At 43.0% G+C, this 15,995-nt stretch overlaps 1 protein-coding gene across 1 annotated transcript in view; it reads right to left on the bottom strand.

Annotated features, from left to right (window-relative positions):
- Nucleotides 1–15,995, bottom strand: part of NBAS (NBAS subunit of NRZ tethering complex) — a 360,775-nt gene that overhangs the window by 41,123 nt on the left and 303,657 nt on the right. The window contains exons 46-48 of the mRNA XM_047782615.1: nt 14,659–14,861; nt 12,563–12,652; nt 676–871 (exon numbers count right to left, since the gene is read on the bottom strand). Coding sequence (XP_047638571.1) covers nt 676–871; nt 12,563–12,652; nt 14,659–14,861 — 489 coding nt within the window. The remainder of the gene's footprint in view (nt 1–675; nt 872–12,562; nt 12,653–14,658; nt 14,862–15,995) is intronic.

The following is a 15,995-nucleotide window of genomic DNA, read 5'->3' as shown; positions in this document are numbered from 1 at the left end:
TAGCAACAACAACAAAAGACCAAAAAAATAATAATAATAAATAAATAAATAAATAAGCTTGGAATGCCTGCACAGCGTACTTAGTGGGATTTGAAAAATGCTAAGTATAACATCCAGGGCTTCTGAGTTTTCACAGTGTTGGGAAGACAATAGCAACAACCACAACAACGATGATGATGATGAGAGCTCAAATGTACGGAAGTCAAGGTCCCATTAAGTTTGATATGGTCGGGGGAGAGCCCAGAGTGGGGACAGACTGAGGGAAACCATGCTCTTGGGAGTCTGCCTCTTCCTGTCTATGTACATAAGAGAAGAGAGGACATGTGAGTGCCTGGGCAGAGCATGAAAGAAACTACTTCGCTAAACTGCACCCTGCATTTGCACTTAGAGAGGCCTTTCTCCGCGGAAAGGGTGAGCTGCCATAATTAACTGATAGGGTGAGAAATCCTGACTACACCCTACAAAGAGAAAAGTGATTCAGACAGGTTAGATGAGTGAGGCATCATCTACTGTGTACAGTCAAACATACAGAAAAATGAACAAATTTTGTTGCACGTACTGAACTACTACATAGCTGAACTGGTGACATTCTGGGAAGTTTGCATTAGCAAGCTGATTATTCACTTGCAGGGAGTTTCCAGTAATCACGAACTGACCAGGCAGATGCTCCCTTACCTGTCTGTGGGGCCAAGTGGCTTTGACAATGGCCTCTGTTCTAAAGAACACAAGGAGCTTGCCATCCTCCTCCGTCAGATGGAACGACTGTCCCAGAATCTGCAGCACCTGGATGCGGGGCCTCACAGGCCAGGAGTCGTCAGCACAGAAGGGCCGCAGCCACTCCAGCAGGTCCTCGGAGGAAACCAGCTCTTCTCTGCAAAATCAAGGTTAGATTAAAAAAAAAAAAAAAAAAAGACTTAGCCTCATTCCAGTAATTAAGTGTGGTGATCGACCTAAAAGCTTGTTTGCTGGATGACTCTCCTTTTTTCCTACTGAGAGGGAAAATGTAGGTTTTAAATACCTTAAAGCAACCCATAATAAGTATCTAAAAATGTAAAATATATGTGATTTTTAAACAGCATCACATTAAAATGAGTTATGTAAAGCAGATAAAAATAATCATTATTGATATAGTCTCAGCTACTCTATCTATTAAGCAAAGTTCATTAAGAACTATGGCTTTTTCCAAAATTCTGTGAAGATGTATGCCCAGTGACCATCTAGTTCCCAGGGCTTAAACTCTCTTTTTGTTGCAATGAATTGACAATTAGCATAACGGGAAAAGTTAAAGAGTTGCAAATCAAACTGTTTTTAATTTAGAGCACTGCTTTCAGAGTGATAACTGTTCCTACTGATGACAGTTCCCAGAGAAGGGTGCTAGAGATTTGGATGACCAGGTAGGCATTTGGAAAAATCTTTGATTGTTATTTTAGTCTTGGCCAACAAAATGAATCTTGGGATACAATTTTCATGGATGGCTTATTTCATCACCTAGTTAATAAACTTGAATTCAAAGGAAAAACAAAAAGAAGGGCTAACTTCTACTAATGATACTCATAGAGCCAGGCATCATTCTAACCATTTTATATAAGCTATTACTAGTTGACAATAACTATGCAGAGTAAATATTATGCCATTTTATTTTACAGGTTTCCACTTGTAATTACTGTGATATGACTGACATATAACACTGTATCAAAGTGTATAGCATAATGATTTCATACATGTTTGCCAAATAATTACAACAATAAGTTAACATCCATCCCTTGATATAGTTACAGTTTTTTCTTTCTGGAGATGAGAACTCTTAAGATCAACTCACTAACTTTCAAATATATACTACAGTATCATTACCTAGAGTCGCCATGCTGTACCTGCAAATTCAATTTCCTACATGAGGAAACAGGCTTCATGGAAGTGATATAATATGCCCACAAATACCCATATGAGTGCAGTCTGATCCCAAAGTCCGTGTTCCTTCTACTGTTTTTCTGTGATAGAATTTCAATAAAGGGTCACATTTTATACTACCCTAAAGATAAACTATGACGGTGTGGTTAATTAAAGAACTGGGAAGTCCAAAAGGATTCAGAGAAGGGGACATTTGTACAACTTTCTATCCAGTACTAGAATCCCTTTGCTTGTAATCCCAAATGGACTTCTTTGATGATGACATCCATGAATTACTATGGATGACTGTTAAGAGGTCGCCCATATAGAAGCCTCACTCTCACAAGGCCCTAGAGATCCATGCTAAAGCACTGAATTATACAGGTTTTTTTTTTTTTAATAACCAGATTCTTATGAGACTTCCAACAATAAATCACCTACGCCCAATTCCAAATCCCATGAAATAACAAGACCATAGAAAACTGTTTCAAACTTCCAAGAAGAACAAGACTCTGTAATATCACTGAGTATTTCTCTCGGGGTACATTCTATAATATACTGGCCAATACAATTTCACAGCAATTTAAATTTAAAAACAAAGTTTGTTATTTGTATTTATGAATAAAATGTATTACAAAATGCTGTGGATAATTGGCTTAAGTATTTCCTACATTTACAAAGACGTCTGTTAGGTTTACTCATGAGTGATGAGTGTCCCTAATATGTATCAGAAATGGCAAAACAGGTGCAAAAGAAGCAGAATGCCATAAATACTTCCTAGACATTTACTACGTGCAAAGAAATCAGACAGCATTGTGTAGTGGAAAGAGTACTATTTTGGAATTTGATGGACCTGTGAAACCTGGGCCCACCCTTTCCTAATAATGTTCAATAAAAATCATCATTCCCATTTTATAGTTAAGTAAGGAAAGTTCCTGAAAGTGTGTCTCCTGGAGGCTGTGGAACCAAGATAAGGTATATAAAGCAGCCAGCACTGCGGGCAGCACAGAGAAAGGACTTAATAAACAGTAACCATCATCTGAATAATCATCATTGTTGTATTTCAGTATCATCAAAATAACAGTTTGCACTTGATGATCAGGGATGAAAAGTTATATGATCTGGGGCTTCAGAGAACAGTGCAAGGGAACAGAAAAACCTCACAAGTGACTCTTCTCCAACTAACACAGTATACAGTTGAACAACTGTTTTAGAGGAAGAGTGGGTAGCATCAAGGACGTGGCCTCTGAACAGGACCATAAAGGACAGATGGGAGGCACATAAAAGGACAAGTGTGAAAATATAATCTAGATAAAGAGAACGGCAAGGGAAAAAGAAGTCAAAGATGCCAAAGGCACGTCCGGGAGTGGTGAAAGCACAGGTGTTGGAGGTGAATCAGAGGAGAGTGGAGGGAGGCCAGGTCTCCTGACCTGGATAACCAGAAGCTGGTCCACGGGCTGCAACGGTTGTGCAGCCGCACACTTTGAAAAGCACAGGGCTTGAAGTCCTCAGCCCGGATTCACTTCCCAGACTGACCATGTCCAGATGGCGCTGCGTGGACCAAGGAATCACTTCGTGATTCTAAGCCGAAGTTTCTTATCTATAAACTGGAGATGGATAACAACCCCTTATTCATGGAGTGGTTGAGATTGCCATATCTAAAATGAAATAAAGCACACGGTACATTATCTGGCACATAACTAAGAACCTGAATTAGTGCCAACCATGATTACTGAGGACACTGGTCTTGCTTTGTGTGGATGGCGATGAAGGAGGGCATCTGGGCAGTGAGCGGCACAATCACATTAGTGCTTAGACAGGGGTGCAGGCCGGGGCAGCCCCAGGCCCTCCGGGTGAGGCCTGCCGTGGTCAGACTAAGTAGAATTCAGGAGAAAAGAAGATTAAAGCACATGTTTCACTTTGATTCCAAACCAACTTCACATAAATAAGACGCTGATATTCCGACCCTCTCACCCAAATGCCAAGAATGAGCCAGGACAAGAAGAAGCTGGAGTCATAAAGACTAGATGGGAGTTACAAAAATAAGGCAGGACCTCATACGGTAAAATAATGAAAACTGTTCCTACTAACTATGAAATAATATCCTGCATACGGTGAAAGAATGAAAATGGTTAATACCTACGAGATAATACGATGAAGGGAGGAAAGCTGTTAATAATAAGTATGAAATAATAACCTGCATGTGGTGAAAGAAGGAAAACTGTTAATAACTTACTACATGCCATGAATCACATCACTTCATCATTACGATGTTTTCCGTGTACTCTGTTCTCATCTCCAGTTTGTACATGAGGAAAGAACCAGAGAGAGGTTTACTGACTTGTTCACAGTAAAAGCCAGTCCTGAACTTGGCCGACCTTACTGCCTTGTCAATGACTGAGCAATGCTACTGACCCAGAGGGGGGTAACTTCCAGAACGCCATCGCAGAAGATTTAAATTATGCAGGTACTGATGTGGTACACAGAGGTGATTATTATAACACTTTCCGAGCCATTAAACTGAATTAGATTCCTTTTACTTTAGAACTTGTGCAGTTGATAACTTTGGGCATTTTTGAGAAAACTGCTCTAACTTCTGGCTGATAGTTCAAATATATAATAAAATCATGACAACTCATTCCTAAGACAGAAATACTGTGTTCTAGAAGGACCCTGTTCTAGATGAGCTGGACTATATGTTGTGACTATTTGGGCTCACTTAGACTGCACAAAAATAAAAGGCAGCTCTGTAGGAACTCATTCAGGACATCGACTAAACATTATCTCCTGAAGTTTTTAGCTGCAAAATAGTTCAATTTTGAGTTTTTAAAGTTTATAGTCACTCTTATGATCTGGCACACACACACACACACAAAGGGGGAGAGAGAAAATCAGAGAGAATGCAAGAACTGTGATAAAATGCTAACGATTGGTGACGCAAGGGAAAAAATATTCCTTGATTTTTCTATCTTTACAACTTTTTTGTGGGTTTGAAATTTTTCAAGACAAATAGTTGGGTAAAAAACAACCAACTATTACTTCTATAATATAAGAAACCAGAATGAGAAGGAAAATTATTCCATTTTTATAATATTTTATAAGATCAAGGAGAAGGTGTAATGAGCTTAGGAATAAAAAGAGAACATGACTTCGAAATATTTTTACCTTATTATAAAAGTTACATAAATGATTTTAAAAAGATATAAAACAGATAATAGAGAAAAATCTCTCACGGTTTCACTGCAAATACACAGACATTTGCTTTCTCCCCTTTTCCCCTATAATGAGGATTTTTCAGGGTTGGGAGGGAGGTTATTGTACTACTGAGGGTAATTACAAAATTAACTACTAAAGAAAACGCACACGTATCCACACAATCAGTTTTGGCCCAAAAGATAAGGAGTCCTCTGAAATATACAAATATGCTATTAACAGGAAAAATGGGAGCAGCGACAATGAATGGGTTCACTGAATGATTACTTTGAGAATGTGGTGTTCTGTTATGTAATGCACCACGAGAGGAAACTCACAAAACTGCAAAGGACTGGAAGCGGAGTGTCAACCAAACAAAGGCAATTACTGAATCAATGAAAAAAAGACAGAGTCTGAGAATATTAATAAGCCGATCCTTTCATAAGAGTTTGCAGATTGTGTGTGACATAAACATACAAAGGTCACCCAAACTTGAATTTTAAATGGTTGAGGTACATTAAAAGAGACAAAAATTATGAAAGCACTTTATATATCATGATGCTTTATCATGACACAAAATAAAATGACTACTTGAGAATGGGGGAACAAAAGACTACGTTCAAACAAGAAAAGCACAGACCTCTGCAACTTCTTGTAAATATAAATGTCATAAAATTAGAACACCTGAAGGGAACATGAGCTCACTCTGTCCGATCTTCTATATCGAGGTTATAAACCAATAGCCAAGTTTTTGTACTGGCTTACATAATATATGCCAATATTCCCAAATTCAAAAATGTTACACAATTAAGTTTTACCATGGGAAGTTTTACCACGTTCCCATTGTGGTACAGCAGAAACGAATCCTACTAGGAACCATGAGGTTGCGGGTTTGATCCCTGGCCTCGCTCAGTGGGTTAAGGATCCGGCCTTCTGTGAGCTGTGGTGTAGGTCACTGATGTGGCTCGGATCCTGCGTTGCTGGGGCTGTGGGTTAGGCCCGCAGCAACAGCTCCGATTAGATCCCTAGCCTGGGAACCTCCATATGCTGTGGGTGTGGCCCTAAAAGGACAAAAGACCCCCCCAAAAAAAATTACCAGCTTTTTTCCTCCCATTTTATTGAGATATAATTGACATACAGCACTGTGTAAGTTTAAGCTGTAAAGCATGACTTGACTTACCTATATCATGAAGATTACTGTAGTGTTTTGTGAAAACCCATCCATCGTCCTGTATATGTGTATACACACACACACACAGGATATACATATACACACATATATATGTATACACACACACACAAAAGAAAAACCCTTTTTTTCCTTGTCATAAGATCTCTTAGGATCTTCTCTCTCAACAACCCAGCTCCCCTTGAAATGCTGGAAGATATGACACACTGGCAGCTGCGTTCCTTAGATGAGGCCTCCTGAGCTCTCAAATTCCCCTCAGGCTCCAGCACTTCCCACCTTCCCGTAAGCCCAGTCCCCTTGCTCGTTTCTACGACCTGCCCGGCCGTCTCTACGATCTGCCTGGCCTTGGTAGGAAGTGAGGTTGCCAGTTCTGGTCTGCAAGTTGCTAGGCTGGCTTGAGAGACGAGGAAGGACAGGCGGTGGGGGTGAGGGTGCAGGGAGGACATGTGAGGAGCAGTGGGAGACTCTCGGTAGGTGCGGAACGGACCCACAGCCTGGGCACGGGGTCCTCCCTACACAGGCAGCTGGGTGGCGCCGACATCTCCCAGGGCACCGTCTTCTATGGATCAGCTCGCATGAAACACCCCGGGCACCTGGCAGTGTGAGGGGATCGGAAAACAAATGAATGTGTAATGGGCTAAAGGCATTACAGTCGTATAAAAAGTGTGATGTTTTTCAAATAATTATCTTAATCAATTTATATTAAAAGAGATATTCCTACATAGGCAAGAACTGTAGTGTGCACACAATTCCAATCTCAGATCTTAACTTTTGATAAATACTAATAACGTCTTTTTGGTTGCTCTCAAAAGCATGCCCATCAGCATCTCTTCCTGAGGTTTGTTTACCAATAAACGCATGGACACATCTCACTGGAATGAGACAGAAATAGCAGCTGTGAAGTCACGGCTAGGGCCTGAGGTGGCCCCAGGAAATACTGCCGTGGCAGAGGGGACCCACCGTCCTGGTCAGTGACCATGGCTTCCAGCAGGTGTTCCAGCAGGTTCACAGCACAGACGGAGTGCTCGTGCACTGGGGGTGCCGGAGACCACTGGGGATCTGCTCCGCCTCACAGAGCATGAGGAAGAAGAAGAAATCAGATGCAATTTTCTCTAGTGGGTTTGATTCCTTCCTCCCTCTCTGCTTCCTCCCTCCCTCCCTATCCCCCCCACTCCCAGCTTTCTTGTGCTTTAAAACTAATGTGAAGTCCCCACACAACACCGAAGAGCTCAATGAAGTCTGGATGATCTGACACAGATCAATAGACATGAAGCTTTCAGACAGCTGAGGCTGGGACTGTGATTAAGTAGCAATTTAAACAAACAAACAGAAACTCCTAAACTATGCAATAGTTTTGAAGGAAATCGTTCTTCCTTTTCGCCCAGTGCACAGGGGAATGCCTCGTTAATTATCTATTTTCTGAGTGGGTTTATTTCTGTACATCCTTTTGAGAATCACTAAAACATTGGTTCAGGCTTCTGGGTCATCTGTGTTAGGAAAATTTTTACAGGTCCGGGAAAGGGAGTAACGAAGGCAAGAAGGCCAAGACAGAGAGACGTAGGTAAAAGAGGTGAGAAAACAGAGGAAAGTAATGCCTTAAGACATTGCGAAGGTCAGTCCGTGGACTGAGGGGCCCTTGGCAGCTGGTTAGAAATGCACGATTACAGGCCCTGCCCACACCTACCCAAGCTAAATCTGTATTTTAATAAGATCCTGGGCCTTTTCTAAGTTCAATGACATCTTACTGTCCATCGCAGACTCTTTAACGTCGAAAGGAGACGCGACATGGTGAGAGAAGGTCGCAGCACGTCCCTACCTGGAGGACACAGGACAAACTACACAATGTGAGGGTCGATTCATCTGTAAAATGGAGATGACGATAACGATATGACAGAGGGGAGCTGAGGACCAGGTGACTTGCCAAAGGTCTTGGCACAGAGCGGGTCACGTTTGCCCATTAGATTTTTGGTTTTAGGATGCGTGACGGTATTCTCTTAGTTCCTGGTTTAACAGGTGCATTGTTTTAAAACATTATTATTTTAGCTGTTGAATTTTTGAAACTTATTTTGCTTGAGGAAACTAATAAACTAAGTCTTAGCACGAACTACAAGTTTAAAAGTCTCTCAGAATCTGATGTTACAGACATAAACAGACCCAGGCACACTTCATGTCATTATACATCACCTTAGTGCCCTCGCAGACACTGCATTTTTTTTTTTTTTTAACAAATTGAAGATTTGTGGCAACCCTGAGTTGCATAAGCCTAGTGACACCGTTTTTCTAAAAGCATTCACTCCCTTCATGTCTCTGTGTCACATTTTGGTAATTCTCACAGTGCGTCACGCGTTCTCATTACTACTGCGTTTGTTCTGGCCTCTGGGAGCAGAGGTCTTTGATGTCACTAGTATCATGGTTTTGGCATTTTTAACAATAAAGCATTTTTAAATTCATCAAGCTAGGCACACTGCTTTCTTAGACACACTGCTTTTGCACAATTAACAGACTACAGCGTAGCATAAACATGACTTTAAAACACACTGAAAAACCAAAAAAATGTGTGTGACTTGCTTTCTTCGGCCTTGAACCCAACCGTGATGTCTGCCTGTAATGGCCGAAGACCCAGAGGTTCATAAAAATAAATGTAATGAGGACAAGCCTCGGAATAATAACTTAAACTTTAATTGTAGGTGGTATACAAGGTTTTTGACATTATTTCCCACTCCCAGAATACCCCCCCTGGTATCTAGAGGCAATAATGCAGCTAAACTGAAAGGAACGTCAGCCTGTATAGGTGGCTGATGGCTCCAATGGTATCTGCCTGGGTGCTGTGGTTTTATGTCATTTACATTTGACGCAGGTAAAAGAAGGAAAGGGGGCTCTCGGGAGAAGCAGGAGTTGCAGTTAGAAGGCAGATGGTGTCCCTACTGACAAAGAGAGTCAGAGGAGGACGTGCTCATAAAGGCCCAAACTGTCGACAAATTCTGCATCAAACCAAACACCTAGTCACAGCCATTAACGTACACACCCAAACTCTGACCTCTCTATGCAGTCTCCCTGCCATGAGTACTTTGGGATGGCTTATGTCTCACCCAAGAGCATATGAATATATGTATGTGAGGTATGTAGATACATAACCGAATCTTTTTTTTCTGTTCACCAGAATATATATATATATATACACACACACACACGTATACACTTTTTCAATTCTTTTTCATTGTAGGTTAATACAAGATACTGAACACAGCCTCCTGTGCTATACAGCAGGACCTTGTCGTTCATCTACTTTACATGTAATAATTGGTAACACTAATCCCAGAGCCTTACTTTAAAAGAGTCTGAATCCCCATGTCACTCTGAAGACCCCCCTGAGAACTACCTACAAAGGAGAGAGTGACTCCTCTCTGTGACCTGGAGGACACGCCGTCAGGAAGCGGGGACTGAGGACAGGGGTGTCGGATTTGACCGTGAACATTCAAAACACACTTGCCAAGAATAAAAGTTACGGCTCTGTCTTCCTCTTTTTCTTTAAGGAAAAAAAAAAACAAAAAACAACGTTCATTGCATTTTTTTTTTTTAAAGGAGGCTTTGTTATTCTGTGTCACTGGGATGAAAAGTAAGACCTTGTTCTGATTCTCCATTCCCCAGTGTCTTCCTCTTAGGAAACTGAACCTTAAAAAAAGACAGCCTGTATTAAAGAGAACTAAGTTGGAGTCCTCTCTATATCTGGCTGGAAATGCACTAAGAAAAACACTGCCTTCTAATCTTTTCATGATGCCCCCAGAGGGACAACACTGAGGGACCCTGTTGGAAGGGGCTCTAGCAGCGCCCGTTAAGATCCCTTTCATCATGTGAGGCCAGGATCCAGGTCCGCTGACAGCCGCTCAGTGGGGAGCAGCCAGCTGAAAACTGACAGACGGGAAGCACAGCAGTTCGACGCACCCTCTAGAAGGGGCTGCGGGATTCCCACGCAGCATCTCTGCCCACCCCGCTATCTGCTGCATCGCCTTCCTCAGGCAGTTTCCTCCAGCTGGAGGGCCAGTGCCCACCTCCTCCTGCTCAGAGACTCAGATTCCATACACCAGGTCCAATGTCCCCCCGCCCCGGGGATCTGCCCTGACTTCCCTGGGCAGGGGCAGAAGCCGCCACTCCCCCCACCAGGCGTTTTCCTCCCAGCACAGCACTTACTGCTCTACCTCACAGTAACCAGGGCCACGGGCGAGCTGGTCTCCCCTGCAAGACTCCAGCTCCTCGGCATTAGAGGTTATTTCTTACCCATAAATGTTGATGACCGAGCACAGAGTGTGGCACACAGAAAACATGCAGAACAATGACACTGCTCTTTAGAATAAGAGGCCTAAGTTAAGCCACAGCTGTACCTTTCTTACCAGTTAAAGACCCACAAGCAAAGGAGTTTAGGAAAACTGTGCAAATCAAAAGTCAGGTCAAGCAGAGGGCCCTGCTTGCAATGTTTTTCTGGATGTACCCACGTGGCTTATCCTACGTTCTTTGACTCAAACCATGGGCACAAAGTGATGCATGAAAATATGCTGGAAAGGCATTTGAGCACTGAACTATGATGCAGGCCGGACTGGGAGCTGCCTTCACGCCCCAGGCCTATGACTCTGGGCCAGTCAATTCCCCTCTCTGAGCCTTCCGCTCCTCAATGAAACACAGCAACAACATACACAGCTGTCACGAATCACAACCATTAGGAGTTCTCACCGTAGCTCGTGGGTTAAGAATCCAGCTACTACCCCCTGAGGATGCAGGTTCAATCCCTGGCCTTGCTCAGTGGGTTACGGACCTGGTGTTGCCACGAGCTACAGTGTAGGTTGCAGACGCAGCTCAGGTTGGGCATTGCCTTGGCTGTGGTGCAGGCCAGCAGCTGTAGCTCTGATTCAACCCATAGCCTGGAACATCCATATGCTGCAGGAGCAGCTGTAAAAACAAAACAAAAACCCACAACCATTAAGTCCACAAAGATAAATGGAAGAAGTTCCAACAGCAAGTAACTAACACTAAGATCAAACTAGAAAGTAATATGCAAATAAAAACAATGACTTCACTCAATGAACCATGAGTGTTTTTCTCAAATATGCTTCATTATTATTATATATTCCATTAAAAAAGAAAATTGGGGTGAGGCCTTACAGGGTTGCCATGGATATCAGCCATAGGAAAGATCTTCATAAACTCTGGGAAATACCTAATTGTCGATTTGCTGTTGCTGTCATTCTGACCACTACTACTGCACCTGAATGAAAAATTCTTTCTAAAAATGGCATTAGGAGTTCCGCTGTGGCTCAGCAGGTTAAGGACCCAACATTGTCTCCTTAAGGATATGGGTTCAATCTCTGGCCTCTCTCAGCGGGTGAAGGATCCTGGGTTAAGGATCCAGCATTGCCCCAAGCTGTAGTGGAGGTCACAGATGTGGCTCAGAACCGGTGTTGCTGTGGCTGTGGCATAGGCCCCAGCTGCAGCTCTGATTCGACCCCTAGCCTGGGAACTTCCATATGCTACAGTGCAGCTGTAAAAAGAAAAAAGAAAGAAAAGTAATAATGGCAGTAGAGACACACGCTTTTCTAAACTTATAAAATCTGTATACTCTTAGTGCTCAGACAAGACAGCTCTAACATATATAAAGCTTTTTACAGAGTAACATACACGCTCTAAGAATGTCCTGCTTAATCAGTACTAGCCTTCTGGACATGTGATTCCACCCCCTCAGGAAGCTTGGAGCAGTTTCCTCTCCCTGGCTGCCCTGGGAAGGAGGAGAGAAGAGGCCAGCCCTCCATGGCCAGGAAGGCCCAGGAGACAGGAGAGTGCCCTGCGGGGGCTGATGGGTAAGAGGACAGCTGGGCAAACATATCTCCAGAGTAGCCAGCTCTTCCTTCAGAAATGCCCAGAAAAGAGGCGTAGTGGTGGAAGCTTCATAAACACAGATGTGGAGTTCCTGTTGTGGCTCAGTGGTTAACAAATCCGACTAGGAACCATAAGGTTGCGGGTTCGATCCCTGGCCTTGCTCTGTGGGTTGAGGATCCGCATTGCCATGAGCTGCGGTGCAGGTCGCAGACGCGGCTCGGATCCTGCATTGCCGTGGCTCTGGCGTAGGCCAGGGGCTACAGCTCCGATTAGACCCCTAGCCTGGGAACCTCCATATGCTGTGGAAAGCGGCTCTAGAAAAGGCAAAAAGACAAAAAAAAAAAAAGACATAAACACGGGTGTTAAAAGGTAACTCTAGGACTCTGAGGAACACCATTAAGTGAGACACACAAACTTCTCTGGTCTTACCCTTCATCCACACTGGCGTGGACCGCGGCAACAACCCCTTCCAGGACTCGGAGCGGGTCGGTCAGCCCCCCGAGGTCAGCACTGCCTCCACTGCAAAGGGAGAGACAGGGAGAATGGATTCAGAACAGGGTGGCTCAAGCCTCACCAACAAGCTGGGATTCACATCGCGTGAAGCCAGCTAGATCTCAGCACAGATACCGCCAGCTCAGAGCCAGTCGTGGTATATGCGACCTCCAAGGGTACCAAGCCCTGCGCTGTGCGCTAAGGATGTGGACACGAAACCTTCTCCGCCTTAGGAGCTCCAGTCTAATATAGGCTTGTTTTCCTATCAAGAGAATAGCAAAGAAAAGGGGGGGCGGGGAGTAACAAAATCTACTTGCATTGTGTCATTCAAAAATTCAAAAAACATTCAAAGGAATTAAACATACGATTTCTTTCAAGCATTAGATACGTAAGAATCACCTAAATTCTCCAGTTGGCCTGTTTTTCCCCAAAATACTAATATTTACATGGTACTTACTTACTAGGTACCAGGCACTGCTGGGCCACACATCTTGCCACTTAATAATCCCAACAGCCCACGAGACAGGCACTATTATTATGCCCCATTTTACCAATGTGTAGGTCTGGAACTCTATTTATTGAATTTTAAAAATACAATAGAGAAAAGGAGTTTTAGATGAGTTTTCTGAATAATTTAAGTTATATGATTTAAACCAACTGCTGAGTTCAGTAAGTTCATGCCTTCGTCATTTTATGCCTATTAAATTTCACTAACTTCTTAAAAAGTAAATGTTATGGACACAGTCAATAGCATTTATTTTTCTTTGAAAAAGAGGTAGTTGAACTTCTGGAGCGTCCTTTCCTGAAAGATTTAATTCACTTTTATTGAATGTCTTCTGTGTGCTAAGTATAACGTTTATTAGATCAGAACAAAATCTTCAGTAGTGGAACTGGGCACAGGGAAGGATAGAGAAGTAATTTATGTCAGAATGTTATAAATATAAAAATAACATGTCACATCTTGATTCTATGAAAATGTGCAATTTTTGAAAAATAAATTATGTTCAAAGTGCCAATTTTTCAAACTTTTGTTTTTGTTTCATCTAAGCCTTGATTTTAGAAATAATGAAAGATAACAATCAGAAGGTACAATTATCTGTCATCAGCTGAAAGAAGAAAGTGACTCATAACTACCATCACTAACAAAACACAACAGCTCATAATAGAGTATTTATTCATTTCGCATTGGTGATTTCTAAAAACTGTTAGGATATTTTATTTCTCTCCCTATATATAAAATTACCAGATACCTCAGAGCATTAAGGTGAAAACTGGATGAAGCTGGGTAATTAAACTGATAAAGGCTCATTTACTTTCAGTTCTGCTACTGAAAATTGACACGCATTTAATCAAAAAGTTCCTCAAGAGCAACACAGAATTACAAAGAATGCTTAAAAGAATAAATTAAACACAACTAAATCTTTTAGCCTAATTGCATTATTCACAGAAAGCACTTGATGCCTCATTATTTTCTCGGCTTAACGCTCCCCTCTTTTCTAATCCTCTTGGATGCATTCCTGCAAAGGTAGCACCATATAGACGGAAAGCTAGAATTTCTCAATTGTCGGTGTTATGGCATTAATTGCAGGTAAATAACGTCCTAAGATATCTGACAGATGTCCAGCTTCTTCAGTGTATGATTAACCCTGCCTTGTATACGTCAAAAGAAGCTTCTGGGAACCGTTTCCTCACTGCTGCAAAGAAGGGGAATTAGAAACAACAAGCTCTGAAAATCCACACTCTAGTCTGACACTTAGCTCCCTGCTTCACACGCCATTCTGGCCTTTGCCATATTTCAAGAATTATGAGAGAGAGAGACAGAGAGAGAGAGTGTGTGTGTCCATTCTCCAGATATTGGAAGACGTGAGACTAACATGTCTACTCGTAATCTCTCACTGTTATAAAGTACTTCATAGTTTATACAATGTTCCCACCTGCAGGATGATATTTTATCTTTAATAACAACCATGAAACAAGCCCTTGACAGGCAAAACATCAGCTCCGGGGTTCCTCGGAGCTGGGTGCCAGCTCACCTCAGTGCAGAGATGATGTTCCCTACTGCGCTCTGCACGACGGCCTTGGGCGAGATGTCAAGAGGGCCCACGGCCACCTCCAGCAGCTGCCGAATCAGTCTCAGGGGCTGGCCGTCTAAGCACATGGCCACGGCTTGATCGTGAACTTTCTCTTTTTCTGATCGCGACAGATCATAGAGGTAACTGTACTTCTGCAGCGTTTCCTGCAAACGTATGGAATCCAACGTGTAAGTATCAGCACGGACAGAGTGACACACGCTCCGAAGACTCTCAAACCAAACATACCACCACCACAGACACCACACCGAGGAACGGGCAGTGGTTACTCCGAGCTTGGTCTCCAGGGCCACGGAGGCTGGAGTGCAAGTTCCTGCTTTACTGTTTATTGAGCAGTAAGCCACTGTGCTCTCCAGTTTCCACTGTCTATCACGTGAGGATGAGGGCCATCAGTTCTTCTGAGTAGACGGTGTTGTAAACATTCAATAACATAAGAACCAGGAGTTTCCATCAGGGCTCAGCAGAAACGAATCTGACTGGCATCCACAAGGATGCAGGTTTGACCCCTGGCCTTGCTCAGTGGGATAAGCGTCCAGCGTTGCCATGAGCTGTGGAGTCAGTCGCAGACGTGGCTTGGATCCAGCATTGCTATGGCTGGGGTGCAGGCCGGCGGCTATAGCTTCAACTCGACCCCGAGTCTCGGAACCTCCAAATACCTCGGGTGCGTCCCTAAAAAGACGAAAATAATAACAGTAATATAAGAATCAGTTCTTTGGTACAATGTCAGACACAAAGGAATGCTCATTAAGTGCAAATTTCTCCATTATTATTATTATCAGTGTGCTATAACCACGTAACAGTTATAATCTATTAAACGTGGCGTTCCAGGGGTAATGGACATGACCAGTGTCCATGAAGATGCAGGCTCAATCCCTGGCCTGGCTCAGTGGGTTAAGGATCCAGCCCTGCCACGAGCGACAGTATAGGTCGCAGGCACAGCCCAGATCTGGTGCTGCTGTGACTGTGGCAAAGGCTGGCGGCTGCAGCTCTGATTCGACCCCTAGCTTGGGAACCTCCATATGCCGCAGGTGTGGAGCCAAAAAAAAAAAAAAAAAAAAGCCTCAACTATGTAAACCCAGGTATGGTACAAATGTTATCTAATTAAATGTTTAAAAAATTACACTACGAGGAGTTTCGATTAGTTCCACTTTATCAAAAAGGAAACTGAAGTCCAAAGGTGTTAAGTAATGTGTCCCAAGTCGCAAAGCCAGCCAGTAAGGGGTCAGAATTGGAAACCCTCCCTTTTCCCCATGGCACCCTCAGTCCCACCCTGTCTTCCC

Source organism: Phacochoerus africanus, chromosome 5 (assembly GCF_016906955.1).
Source record: "Phacochoerus africanus isolate WHEZ1 chromosome 5, ROS_Pafr_v1, whole genome shotgun sequence".
In the NCBI taxonomy this organism is placed as follows: Eukaryota; Metazoa; Chordata; class Mammalia; order Artiodactyla; family Suidae; genus Phacochoerus; species Phacochoerus africanus.
Note: the sequence above shows the minus strand (reverse complement) of the source record. Positions and strands in the feature narration are given on the sequence as shown.